General features: G+C 31.1%; 1 protein-coding gene across 1 annotated transcript in view; it reads right to left on the reverse strand.

Annotated features, from left to right (window-relative positions):
* The window catches only part of LOC129225969 (metallophosphoesterase 1-like), a 43,508-nt gene that overhangs the window by 25,383 nt on the left and 3,173 nt on the right, over nt 1–14,952 (reverse strand). Inside the window, exons 2-4 of the mRNA XM_054860538.1 lie at nt 14,222–14,340; nt 9,705–9,850; nt 4,873–4,943 (exon numbers count right to left, since the gene is read on the reverse strand). Coding sequence (XP_054716513.1) covers nt 4,873–4,943; nt 9,705–9,850; nt 14,222–14,320 — 316 coding nt within the window. The 5' untranslated portion in view covers nt 14,321–14,340. The remainder of the gene's footprint in view (nt 1–4,872; nt 4,944–9,704; nt 9,851–14,221; nt 14,341–14,952) is intronic.

Here is a 14,952-nt window from a genome sequence, read left to right on the forward strand (position 1 = left end):
GCCAAATTTAGCCAGATTACAACAAATTAATCATAAAAATAATTACTATTTACAGAATTTGTAACAATATTTCAATAATGAAGACTCATAAAAAATGTTTATTGATTCTTCCACCATTCATACACGAGACTTCTTTTATTATACTGGGATAAAAAAAGTTCTTTCAAAAGTGAAAATTTGGCATTAAATTTCTTTTATAAGAGCACAGAGTTACATGAGTGTTTTCTGTTTTCATAATTTTATACATTTTCTTTTCTTGCTCATACTGCATCGTCTATTGGGGATGCCAAAAGTGTGCAGGTATAAGCTAGATGCTAGCTTTATTTGTAATGTGCAGCAACATAATGTAAAGCTTATTTGGTACAAATATTGACTGAAAGTTGTAAGTTTAATTCATATACTTTCTGAATAAAGAATAAAACTTTTTTGAAACCAGGAAAATATATAAAAAGATCTTGCAGATGGTCGAAATATTATTAAATGATTAAGAGCAGTGTTTCATTCCCCAGTTTGTTCCTTTGAAAACTCACTGGAAAAACAACTTTAAGAAAAATTCTGACATCAGATAACACAAAGTAAAAAAAAAAAAATTGTTCAGTTAACCCCATTAATTTTTAGTTAAAAAATATTTTAGTAAAATCCAGAACACATTTAGAAGATTGTTTTAATTACTAATCAGCTAATACGTGCTGTAAAATGGATGCCCTGGCAGCTTGGAACCCGGAATTTGTAAAGATCCTAACCATAAGAATGATGAATTTTTACTGCAACTAGGAAAAATCATTCATTTAAAAGATCCTTCAAATGTTAAAAAATTTAACTAAATAATTATGAAAAGTTTTTCATTATCAATCACATTACTTTTTCTTTTAAAACCACTGCAAAATTACTCTGAAAAGCTCCAAAATCAAGAACAACAGACGGAAGGTAAAATATCTAAAAATTGTACACTCGGCGCTTTTCATTTTTTAATTAAAAAAAAAGCAGTATATTTTTATTAGCGTGAAAATAATTGCACATGTTTTTCAAAAAGCTTTAAGCATTTATGTTTGAAAAAGAAGATAATGATGAGAGATTGAGAGAGAGAAAAAAACTAAGCATCCTAAAAAGAAATTCTGAAAAACTTTTACTAAAACCGAGAACATATCATGTTCAAAAAACTTTTAATAGTAAATAAAAAGTACTGGGTAGATACTGAATTCTCTTGTACCCACGATAAATGTATACACAATGAAAGTTAGGAGATATTAAAAATAAGCATAAAAAAATATTTAGTCTTTCTTGAAAAAAATAGTGCCCAAAACATGCTGTCATCTACTTCTTTCAGGGTTGGCAAGTTTCTGCCGAGGCGGTTAAAACCACTGGTAGAAACCGGTTAAAACAGGCATAGCAAAAACCACTTTCTGCCACTTTGCGTCAGAAACTGGCAAAAACTCACAAAATGAAAAATAAATTCTTGATATATAATAGAAAATGCATGGAAAAAAAATTAATTGTTAACCAATGCACTGTAATTTTATTACAAAATTATCACAATTCAAAATCAAATGTTACATTGTTTGGACCCTGCAATAGCCTCTTAGAAAAGTCGGTTTCAAAAATCTAAACAGGTTCTCACTTTAATATGCACAAATGAGAAATTTTAGAATATTCTTGAAACAGAAAAGCTAGCAGACAATGCATCAAGGAACAAGCAATTTTCGTGAAACTTTCATCTATTGTATAACTGGTCCACCGTGTAGTAACTTGGGTTGTGGTAAAAATTTGACTGGAAAAATAAGTTTTGAGGAATGGGGCCAATTTGTTTGGCAAAGCTGTGACATTAGGTACAAAATCTAGGCAAGTAAAATTCTGGCACTTTCTTCTTAAAGCACATGACATGATAATTTCAATCCCAAACAATTTAGAGGAAGCATATAAGTGAGCAAATTACGATCAGTAATGCCTGTTTAATTCTGTATGTCACCCCTCTTTCCTAAGCACCCCCATATGATTTTTTATCCTTTGTTAAACTAATCCAAATACTACAAGCATCTGCAATTGAAAAGTTCCCTTTCTGAACTAAATCAGGGCACTAGCATTGGATTTTATCATTTTTTTTTAAATGATGAAGTGATGTTTAATTTTTTAGTTTACTTAAACAAATATCATTTACTAATTACTTGAGTTAATAAAGACATTTTTTAGTTTTTGCCAGTTTCTGCTGGTTTTTACAGGTTATAACCAGTTTCTGCCACTGGCACGGCAAAAACTAGTTTCTGCCAGCAGAAAGCCAACCCTGCTTTCTTTGTTACATTTGGGACAAGAATAAGAAAAAAAGATCAATTCGGTGAATCATTTTTTTTTCGAGAAATGGCCCCTTATTTATCATGTAATTCAGAATTAACAGCTTTGTACACATTTCAATATAAAATATACACACTATGATCTTATGCAGTGACAATTGATTAGATATGTAGACAGTGGCGTAGCTAGACCCGACTTTTGGGGGGGGTTACTTCTTTTATCTCTCTCTCTCTCTCTCTCTCTCTCTATATATATATATATATGTATATATATATATAAATATATATATATATATATATATATATATATATATGTATATATATATATATATATATTTATATATATATATATATATATATATATATATATATATATATATATATATATATATGTGGTGTGTGTAATCGCTTGGAATTTTTTCCTTTTCTTTTTTTTTTTCTTTCTCTTCTCTCTTCTTTTTCTCTTTTTTTTTTGAGACTAACTTTTCGGGGGGGGGGGGGGGGCGGGGGTTTTGTCCCCAAAACCCCCCCCTTAGCTACGCCCCTGTATGTAGAGGCACGTACTACATGTGTAACATAATATTCATTCTACTATGAACTTTACATCATAGGGGAGAAAGAGAGGTTTCTTAAAATTAACAAAAATAAATTTAAAAAAAAATTAAATAAATAAATCAATAAATAAAGCATTTTTTTTGTTACAATGATATTTATGTGTTATTTTGCAAGTATTAGAAGCAATTTTAATCAGATAAATTGAAAATAAGTTTTTTTTCCTGAAAATTTATTAAAGTATTTTTTAACAGATTTCTTGATTATTCTTTTTAATCATCGGCAAAACAAAAATGAATTTCACAGCAATTTAAACATTTATTGCGGAAATAAAAATACATATCAATCAATCATTTGTTGAAACAGAAAGAATAAAAAATCATTTAGAGCTTTCTCATGCTTTGAATTCCCTTCAATTTAATTTTATCAAACAATCATCAATTTTTGTCAATGCTGTTTAATATCTACAAGAAATCATTTCACAATTAAAAAATATAAAGCTTTTTGTCTATTTCTCAAAATTTAAAAATAACAATAACAAAAATAAAACAAATAAAAAAAAACTTTTAAACAATATATGACTACTCTTTGTAAATATTAGCAATAACAAATTACTTTTAACATAGTTAATTTCTTAAATTAAGGATTTAAATCAGCATTAATGTTAAAACAGTTTAAATTTCTAAAAATTACCTTTAAAATGGCCAAATTTGAGAAAGATTTTTCATACGTCAAGCTATCGTTAAATAAGTTTGTTCAAAACAAATCTCCCTTTTAGCTAGAGATTTATATCTTTCTTACAGTTTTTGCAAAGGTACTCATACTTATGTTTTATTTTTGAAAGGGAACACCCTCTCCAAATTTTTTAAACAATAAATGTTTTTTTCAGCAGTGGAAGGAGGGGAGGGGGCGATCAGACAGACCAACAGACACACATTTCCCCGTCTCAATACATTGCTTTCAAAATATTTCTTCTGTAGTATTCATTAACTTAGAGTCTTTATGTAACAATTATTTCTTTAAAAAAAATTTTTCACAACAGACTAAGCATATATTTGTTCTTTCTTTAAAATATTTGTAGTAGATAAAAAAGAACCTTAACCAGGGTTGTTAGGGTTTTGGTCAATGGTGGTTTTAACCATGGATAAAACCAGTTTGGATGAAATCAGTTTTGTCCAGTTTTAGCCACTTGACGTGGATACAGGAAATAAAGTTTAAAATCAAAATAAATGAGTACATAATTAAAATAAATATAAATTTTCAATCCCATAATCAATCACTATTCATTATTTAAGTAAAGAGTTTTACACCCATGCAAGTAATAAATGAAGACATGTTCCAAAAGGTTAGCCACCTCATAGGAGAATTTTGTGATAATTTTTTAAAAATATATGTTTCAAACAGTGTAAATAGCACAATATATACCTACTTATTTCATAGTTTTATGCGCACAAAATGAATTTCAAATTTAATCAAAGCATATTACTTATTTTTTAACACATTGAAAACATCTTACAAGTTTTGTGAAGAATGGCCGTTAGTTTATATTGCAGGCTTGTTAAAGAAAAGTTGCATTAAATCAATAAATCAGAAAATTATTCAATTATGATAAATACACAACCTATTTCTTTTAATCATGCATTGAAATGTGTAATATTATGCATACAACCTGTAAATGAACACCTATTAGTGTGGTTTTATACAATACAGTTTTGGCTAGCTCTATGGTGGTTAAATCCAGTTTTGGCTGGTATTAACTGTTTTTTGCCAGTGGCATGGCCAAAAATGGGTTTTGTCTGCCCAAAACTACAACCCTGAGCTTAACAGCAAATTATTCTTATAAAATAGTGCAAACTTTACCAGGTTGGCAAAATTAGATTGCATTATTGGCAATGTCATTGGCAAAACATTAAAACATACAATCTTCATATTGACAAACAATAAAAGGAAAAATCATGACAGTATGAAATTATTTTTTTTTACATCTTCATTATTTCGCAAATTACAACCAGCAAACTTTATGAGTTCAACCTACCTAAAATGAAAACTACGTGAGGATTATGCAGAGTCATTGTAGTTTGGAATGTTCTATACATCTGCCACTCCCTAGAGAAAAGTATAATTTTTAAAATGTATAATTGAACTGGAGAGCTCTAAATACAAGATATGCTTAAAACTATCAGATTAAAAATCAGTCATGCATGAATGGGTTTATTTATAGATCCAATACTAACCCTCTTTTTATCTGAGATTGATAAGTTGACAATGTTCCATATATGTATGTAGAAACAAACATACAGTAGAGCCTCCATATATCAAACTTCCACATATCAAAATTTTCTATATATCGAAATCCCAGCAAATTTCAATGTTCATTACATGGAAAAATTGTTTCTATATATCGAAAAAATCTCTACATATCGAAAAAAATTTCGAGACATTCGTAGATATTTTTTTTTTCACTTTAGACTGTTTGTCTGATGAAAAATGAAGGTTAGGGGAGAAAATTATGTTTACTAAAAGTTGCTAAGAAATTCGTAAGGAATCTGGGGTTCAGGGGTGTGTAGATAGGGTCGTTGTTCGGTTCTAGAGTTCTTAAATACCCTCAAGTTTTTTTCAAATCTTAGTTGTAAGCAGTAACACTGTAAAATCAGTTTCAAATTATCCCTTTTGTCTGTTGATTATCATTCCTACTCTTTTTAGCTTCAGTAAAAATCATTCAAGTTAAGTAGATTGATTTTTTACTTTTCTCTCGATTACATTGTCAAAACAAAAATCCCCTCATGTTGCAAATCAAGTTGAACTGCCGAAAAATGAAGATGTATGAAGGCACAAAAATGTAAATTCTGTTAATTTTTCAGTTATTAACTTTCGCTTAATCCGATGCTTGTATAAATTAGAAATTGGGTTTCATGCACGAAAATTAGCTTTAATTTTAATGTTTTAGGAGATTTTTATGATAAAATAAGATCGTTTCTAAATATCGAAAATTCTCTATATCTAATTTTTTTCCGGCAATTTACTACTTTGATATATGGAGGTCTGACTGTATTTACATACATAGTAAGACAAAAACATAAAGTATCTGCACACATAGCTCAAAACTATCTCCAGGAATGAAAACCAACATGCTGTGGGTAGGTAAAACTTTTAGTAAGAAAATGCTTTTTGCTTCAATCATGTATTCATAAAAGCATTAATGAACATTTTTCATTAATTTATCATTAAATTTTGAAGATAATCAGTGTTTTATATGGATTTCATTAAGAATTTTCAGACAATGCAAATACAGTTCGCTCTCTATTTAACGACTTTCAAGGGACGACAAAAAATCGTCCTTAAATAGAAAATGTCCTTAAATAGAATGCTTTTAACACTGTAGTGGACCATCTGGGACCGTGAAAAGCCGTCGTTAAATAGAGAAAGTCGTTAAATAGAGAGCGAACTGTATCTACAGTAAATGTATCTGCACAGCATGAAATGTATCGGCACACGATGTGCACACGTGCGTCTATATTATCTAGCTATGTTTATATATTCTGAAATATAGTTGAAAATGTATGAAAACACATTGTCGAAAATTGGAAATATAACACCCATGTTTAATGGGCAATACTTCTTCAGTAAAGAAAACTGGTAAGTGAAATTCGGTCACGACTTTCAAGGGACCAAAAATTTTGCTTGTTGTAATGGGACTTTAATTCAGGGAATTCAAATTATGTAATCAAAATTAAATCGAGACTGAAGATTTATTTATATGAAACCCATACTTGGTTGCATTCTGTCTTGGGCAGGTAAATGGCAGTATCTGCTGAAATGAGCTTTTGAGATATTTGAAGAAATGTGTTTTGGATTCAATACTAACAGTAGGGAGATGTTGGAATTTTACATTTCTTTTTGTGTACTTTTTTCAGCGGAAGCCAAATAAGCAAGCTTGTACAATAAAGCTAATGCTCAATAAAAATTTGCAGTTAGTGCCCACAGCAGTAGTTAAGCACAGTAGCAGATCAGCAAAAGAAATTGGCTCTGGAATAAAGATTTATCAGGGTCTTATGACCCTGATCATTTTTAACTGACTTTGGTTGGTTGGTTGGTTGGTTGTATTTGGCTTAGAGTGGCGCAAGAGCCTAATATGCTATACTGCGCCAAATGGTTGTTTCATATCACGTATCATGTTTGTTCACGGACATAAAACTTTCAGAATTTTGAAAAATATTGTCAAAAAATACACATAAACAAAGTTTTAAATTTAGAAACACAGGCCAATAAAATTTGGAATTTAGGGAGAAAAGTTACAAAAACTAAAAAAGACCAACATAAATACAAACACAATGGGACGAACACTAAACTAAATGAAGAAAACCAATCTCTTGAAGGAATGGGAACAATTTGGGATAGGGTACATCCCCCAACAATTCCTTCAAAGATAGATGAAAATAATTGAAGAATTTGAAACGTATATAGGATTAAAACTTGGACAATCAGAGAGGATATGCAACACCTTGACTGACCTTGGAATTGGGATGTGTTAACCCATTCTTTGCCCCGGCCGATTCAGGCTCGTCGCAAGAAAATGGTTCCTAACTGCCTTCGACGATCCTGTGTCGTCACGGCGTTTCTAGCAGTTTTTGCCTCAGCCGAATATATGTCGGCGATCCTTCCAGGGGCAGAACCCTGTTATTGCGCTTCTCTGTTGGGTTCTGGTGCTTTTAGGGGAGCGGTAATCAAGCTCTTTTCCTTGGACAAAAGGGATGTAACTTACAGTATTTCACGAAATTTCTTGTAAATTATTTTTTTTACTAAGACATTAACCTTTCAATTATTTTTAGATGAGACACGTATAATGCTTCAAATAATCAGGCATTATATTTTTATCTTTTCGTGGAAGCTTTGTTTCTTAGCATTCTGGCATTCAAACTCCTGATGAACAAGTGTGAAAATATTTCCTTACACATTTACCAATATTTATATGCCTGAATAAAGCAAAGAAACAGAAATATTTTTTTCTTGTTATCAAAAATCCACCTTCTTACCCAAGCAACCTTCATTAAATTGTTCATAATCCTCAAATTTTATAATTTATTTTACACACAATTATTTTTTTAATTATCTTACACATCTTAATTTTGTACGAGTATGTTTTTTTTATTATTATAATATGTTTACTACGCTTTTTAGTTATTTGCATACTATTTTTATTTTTAAATATTTATTCATTTTTAAATCATGATATTTTCGAACTTAAATTATAACGTTTTATATTCGCGGCTCCCTTTGATGGATTTTTAGTGATACAGTTTTGAATATTTTTAATTTCACAAACAAAAATTGCGACGACCGCATTGACTATACGTAATAGATGCAAAACATAAAATATATACTACAGTACAAATGAAATGATAATATCTTGAGTTCTTTTCGCTCTACTCATACGAACGCCCTTTCTTTTTCAGATTTTATTTATTGCTTTAAAATAGCTCCAATATTTTAATTGAACTTTTTTTTTTTGAGATTTTAAGAATAGAAACAAAATATTTGGTTTCTTTTCAATAATCAAACTGCCTTAAATAGTAAATAATCCTATGAAACTAACTAAAATTTATCCAAGTATGTTTAAAAAAAAAGAAAAACAATCCGACTCGATTTCAAGCAAAATTTTCTTTTTTTCTTCTTCTTAAGACATGTTACTAAGTACAAGCAGTAAAACTTGCTTTGAAATTCCTTTCTGATTCAAACTGTTTTGTTGTACGAAAATAATGCGGAAGGGTTGACCACAAGACACCAAGGGGGGCACCTCCTTAGGGAATCCGCCCAGGCCGATTCCTCTCTCAGCTGGGTGCTTTTAGTTGCATGCACAAAGGTATCCTTTAGGGAAATAGGGGATTAGCCGCAAGTTTTGATCTTTTGTAAGCATTTATCTTTAAAATACTTCCCATGCTTGAGCAACTGATATCTGGACACTCAGAAGGGATTTAAAAGTCATCGGAATTAGGATAAAAGAACCGACCAGTCTCTGTGTGTATAGGTCGTTTTGAAGGGTCACAATGTATCAAAAGGCACCGAAGAATACTTTTTATCCTCTTAGAAAATCATTCCCAGTTATTAAAGCGTTTTGTCCATTCAACAGGTCCAACTCACAGATTGGATCGATCAGTCAATTGTTTGAAGAATGCTTTGTTGAGCCATTTTGAAAGATAGATCATCTTACTTTTAACAGTTCTTAAGATTTCTTAAGTGTATTAAAAGAAAAAAAATGATATACTGAGATAAAAGCAAAAAAAAAAAAAAATAAATAAATAAATAATAATAATAATTGAATAAAATAATTAGTGTTATAAAAATAATTGCTTTTTGTCCTATCCTCTATTGTTTATTTTCCCGTTATGTACTGCGTAAATTTAAGGAATATTTCAGCACATATTAGCAACCTTGTATTTTATTGCACTATTTAATTCAGGGCCAAAAAACTAATAAAGCGAAGCGATTTTCGAATGCAAGCTGAACAGCAAAAACAACATTAAAATCCCGATAGCAAAATGGGGAAAAAAGTGCTATTACAACGTAGCAAAAAGCAACTCCGTTCGTTTTCTGCGGCATGCGCGTTAAGGGGTTTCGGGCTGATCATGGAATGGGTTAAGACTACATGTATGACTAGTAGAGAAACAGTTGAAACAGGAGCAATTTATATGCAATGATGTCTTTTAAAAGGGATACAAGTTCTCACTTATAACAGTTATTAGATAGAGTTACACAAAAAACTTACAACACACGTTCTTCTGATAACTTTATATGTACACAATAAAGCTATTTTCATCAACATTTCTTACAGCACATAAATGCTTTGAGATGATTTACAATTGTTCTCACCTTCTTAATTTGTCAAACCAGTGCCCAAAACGAGGTCCAAGTAAATGTGTGTCAGCAAGCAACACTGCTTTTACTGTTGAATGCCTTGTATGAGTCTGAATTTGAGGCCAAGTACATTGTAGCAATACAATGTAATAAATCAGAATCTGTTCAAAAAAAAAAAAAAACCCCAAATATTAAACAAAGATTTTACTTTATAACACATGCTTGCAATAATTTATTTCATCTAAAGTTTTTTTTTTTTTTTTTTAATTTAGCTTCTATTTTCTCATTTTATTTATGGCACGTGAAATAAATTTGCACTCCTTTCGCATCCTTAAAAAGAACACAAAGCTTTTATTTTTAGCAGAAGAATATTGAATATTATTTCATATTAGTTTAAACCTTTTAATTTTTTTTTGTATACTTTAATATAGTGCATGGAAATGAATCGCCCAAGAATTAAGAATTTTACTAACCTAGTTTTTAAACATTGCAGTACTAAACATATATATTTTATATTTGACGAATATTTAAAATGTTTAGTAAACTCAGAATTTTTAATTGTAGTATCAACAAATGTAAGAGATGTAAAATTTTAAAAGTAAGAATACATAAAATGTTGAAGCAGGCAAATAAAGATTGCAATTTTTTCGGTAAAAATTATGATAGCCTACACACATAAAGCTTGTAGATCTATCCCCTTTTTGAAAATTTGAATTTTAAATTTAGTATATAAATATTTACATATTATTAAATAAATATAACTACATACATTCATACATACAAAAGCTATGCACACCTATATACGAGGATTATTCGGAAACTAAGGTCCATTACTTATAAAACATAAAACATTAAAAAAAATTTCAAGAAACTTAATTTTTTTAATTCCTTACATGTTTCTATTTATCTACATAGTTTCCATATTTGTTTAAATATTTGGCATAATGTTTTACAAGCTTCTATATGCCTAAGTTGTAGACGTCTGCCGCCTGTGAGGATAAAGTCTTGAACTGCTTCTTTCACCTCGCCATCTGTGGCAAAGTGCTTGCCGCTGAGAAACTCTTCTAGGTAGCGGAATAAGTGAAAATCACTTGGCACCACTGGACTGTATGGTAGGTGGTCAATCTGTTCCCATCCAAAAGATCTGATCATTTTCCTGTCCATCCTTAAAAGCTCTCCCCCACTTACCCTCTTTGCTGCTACTTGATCGCATTTGGGACACACAAATTGCTTTGTTAGCAGGTTTAGCTTTATACAGTGCATAAAAACCTGCATCTAATAAAACAGAGACAACTCAAGAATAGCCATAGTGGAAAATAAACCCTAGAGACGTTTCCTCAATTACCACAGATTCAATGGTCTAAAATCAAACACATTTATTTGGACTATGACAGCATATACAACAAATTTAAAATCAATAAATAACATTTAAACAACATCAACATTTAACTAATTAGGCTTCAGAGAACCTAATTGAAAAAAAAAAATCCTTTATCTCACCTAACATGTGAGGAACTGTGTGAAAAAAGCGTACAAATGAAAAAACGTATACAGTGCCCGCCGCTTAATAAAATCACATTCGTTCTGAGAACATTTGATTTTATAAACCGGCACTTATATACTGAAAAAAAAAATGTTTTTAAGTATAAATACTCTAAAAAAGAAATAAATTACAATTAGTTGTATTTTATTTTTAGTCTAGTTGTATTGTATTATTTTAGTTCAGTTGCAAAATATAATTGACATTTTAACTTACATAAGGTACATTTTTAAAATTTCACAAGGGTCTTAAAATATTGACTTACTGTTGTTTGAATAAGAGAATTTGAAAGTAAAGATTGAGAAATCCCTAATTTAATTGCAGCATCACACTAACTACATTTTATTCTTATTCAAAATTTTGAATTAATCTTTCACACTCAAGTCGTCACGACTTGCTAGCTAACAATTTTAACTCAATTGTAAAAATGAACTGTCAACCCCTGTAGATAGCTGGATGAGCACGAACTGATCGACTCAGTGGTCAGTGAGCAGGGCTGCATGTCAAAACAGTTCTTCGAAGTGGAAACAGGCAGCACCAACTAAATATATGGCTCTGAAACAATTCTCTTGAGACTGCTTCATTCTTTTTTTTTTCATTCAGCTCCCCAAGAAAAAAATGTGCAACCTTCACCTTTTTTTTTCGTTTTTGTGGAATTTGTTATTTTATTAGCGCTACAATGTTTTAAATCCTTGGAAGAAAAAATAAAATCCTGTTTCTATTCAGAGAAGAATTAACATATGCTCTCCAAAAGTTTGATTTTATAAAATGGCGAGGATGATTTTATTAAAGGATAAACCTAACATGTTTTGATATAGAATTGATTCTGTTCTTCCAGATTTGATTCTATAAAGCGGCTGATTTTATAATCCAGTGATTTTATTAGTGGCGGACACTGTAATAGGTATAGGTTAATGTGTATTAGACTCTGCAGGGACCAATTTAAAAAAACGTATAATTGATTAAAAAAAGTATAAAAGAGAAACGTATAAACGGTGCTTCACTGTATTAACAATCTTTTATCATTTAAGAAAACTATATTTACCAAGTTGAGAACTATACTAAAACATCTTTATGAAACTGTTACTTAAATGACCCAGTAGCTCAAACTAAAACAAGATACTACTGAAGATCCAACACCCAAGATGCTTCAAACAGGCAGACTGCAATCTTAAATGCATGGTTCAGTGTATGTGCACAATCCTGATTGTTCAGCAGAAATGCTTCCCCTTCCCCCCAACTCATCCAATGAGGCCATAACAGAGTGCCCCCAAGTGGCCACCTCTATCACATAGACAGATTTGGTGAGTGTTGTGCTAAGGCAACAATAGCAAACTAGCAATGGTAAAAATCGGCAGAAAGCCGTAAGTACGAAAACTTCTCTTAAACTTATCTCAATCAGTATTAAATGCTTCTGCATAAAGTGTTAAGTAAGTGATAAGAAATAATAAAGGGTATCACGCTTATCTGCCTGTGAATTTCTGCTGCTGAAACGTTCTTTGCTGTAACAAACTGAATCACTGACCGTATTTCACGCTCGGTGCTCTGATTGATTGTTTTAAACATTTTGAAGTTGCACCATATTCACCACACTGCAACAATACTGATGCAAAAGGCATCGTTTGACCAGCAAAGCATGCCGGGAGTTAGTATGTATGCTCGTTTCAATGTTTGCGCGACATTCAATCAGCTACGACGATTCGGATCTCAGTTTCCGAATAACCCTTGTATATACTGTATCGTACATGGTGGATCTAAAATATATTACATGAGAATTCAACCTTCCCTGACTCCATAAGCTGAATCTATGGTGGAGCACTCTGACGCTTTTCCTTTTGCAGCTTTACGTGACAGCACTGCTTTTCACAATTACATTATTAAAACTACTGATGCAAAAAAGAAAAACATTGACCCCAATAACATTATTAATAGAAATATCAATCCTTTAAATGAAGTATAGTATCAAAATTAGCTCAATCCTGTTTCAAAAATTTTACAGGTGAGACACAAAAGATTTCACGCCCTGCACAGTGCAAACTTTTTTGTTTGAAAAACTCATTGTATGTCTTCCCTTTTACTTTTGTTTTTAAACTATCAGTATTGCTTAATTATTTAAATTAAAATGCTTTGGATTAAGATGGCTTTGAAGTAAAAAAGCCTTTTTTTGCCTTTTATATTGTTAATTTTTCTTTGCAAAAATGTAAAAACATTTCTTCTCCAGTCATTAATGAATAAGCTATTAAACATGTCAAAATTTTATGACTCTAATCTGTACTGAAATTGGTTTCCATGGTTAAAATATCTGAGCTTCCCTTAAAATTTTGCGTATGGGAGCCCATGGCTGGTGGTATTTCAGTTTCATACCATTGCAGCGCCTCTAGTAGAAGTTGGTTTGTAGCGCCAGCAGAGTACAACTCAACTCGACTCGCCAGTGCCAGAGTTGACATTTTAAAAAGCCTGCATGTGGCAGTCGGCAGCTAGTCATTTTTCTCTTGACTTGTCATGCTGTAGTTTTACCTTTGAATGTCTTTTACCTGTTTTTAGTTCTTTACAATGCTCGTATTTGTTTAATGCTTTAAAGATATTAAATTGGTTCTAGTTAAAAACGAATGCTATGTGCTCCTTTTTCCAACTCTGTACCATGAACTCGACAATATAATCAAAATGCGAGTTGATTGAACAATTTATTATAATAATGTTGTTGGTGTGACTCATGTGTTAGTACTTTTTGATAGCGGGAATATAACAAAAGCAAGGATTCAGCTGGTTTTGAAGTAAAACGGGTTTTTGACCTACTCAAGTGGGATTCATTTCACATCGCTTTTTGGCCCGATAGTAGCAGACAAAGAAATATAAAATTATGAAGGAAAAGAAACGCTTTTCAGAATCGACAAATTGAGCCAGTTTTAGTCTTAAATGCCTCAAACACAAGCACTGAAATCACAATTTGAGCACAGCAATAAAGAAACAGTTGCAAAAGAAAACATATTACTTCGCATAAGAAGAATAAAAAGCCAATGAGGAGAAGAGCCTTTCCTAAATGCCACCAATTCACGCAACGTACACAACGCATTACTCTCAGCTTCAGCATTCAATTTGGGGCATAAGTATCTAAAATAAGGATGAATAAAATAGTTAAACAAATTTTGACAACATATAAAAAATAGCAAACACTATGGCTAAAGAGGAAATAGATGAAACATAAAGGTATAAAAGAAACATAATAACCTCCATATTAGAATTGTTAGAATGCACAGGCAAGAGTCAAAAACGGGTACAGTTGTCGCCGTTTATTAAAATCACATTAGTTCTGAGAACATTTGATTTTATTATTGGCTGATTTCATAAACTGGCGTGCCTACACTTAAAAAAAAGGAATGATTTTGAAGTTTAAATTCTCTAATAACAGAATGAATTACTCAACATACAGTTGTCATTTTAACTATACATGAGGTAATTCTTTTTATTTGTACAAAGGTCTTAAAATATTGGCGTAATTTTGTTTGGTTAACAGAATTGGAGAGAGAAGATTCAATATCGTTTGAACGTTTACAAAACGTTTTGTAACTTTCAACATTATATTTTCCTCTCTGCTCTTAAGTTCATTGTATATCCTCAAGGAAAATTTCACACTGAGATTTCCTCATCTTCTGAAACCAATTCCTTCACTCCTTGGTGTCTCTTCATTAATTTTTTACGTATGATGTCCAAAATTTTGATTTT

This window comes from Uloborus diversus, chromosome 7 (genome assembly GCF_026930045.1).
Source record: "Uloborus diversus isolate 005 chromosome 7, Udiv.v.3.1, whole genome shotgun sequence".
NCBI lineage: Eukaryota > Metazoa > Arthropoda > Arachnida > Araneae > Uloboridae > Uloborus > Uloborus diversus.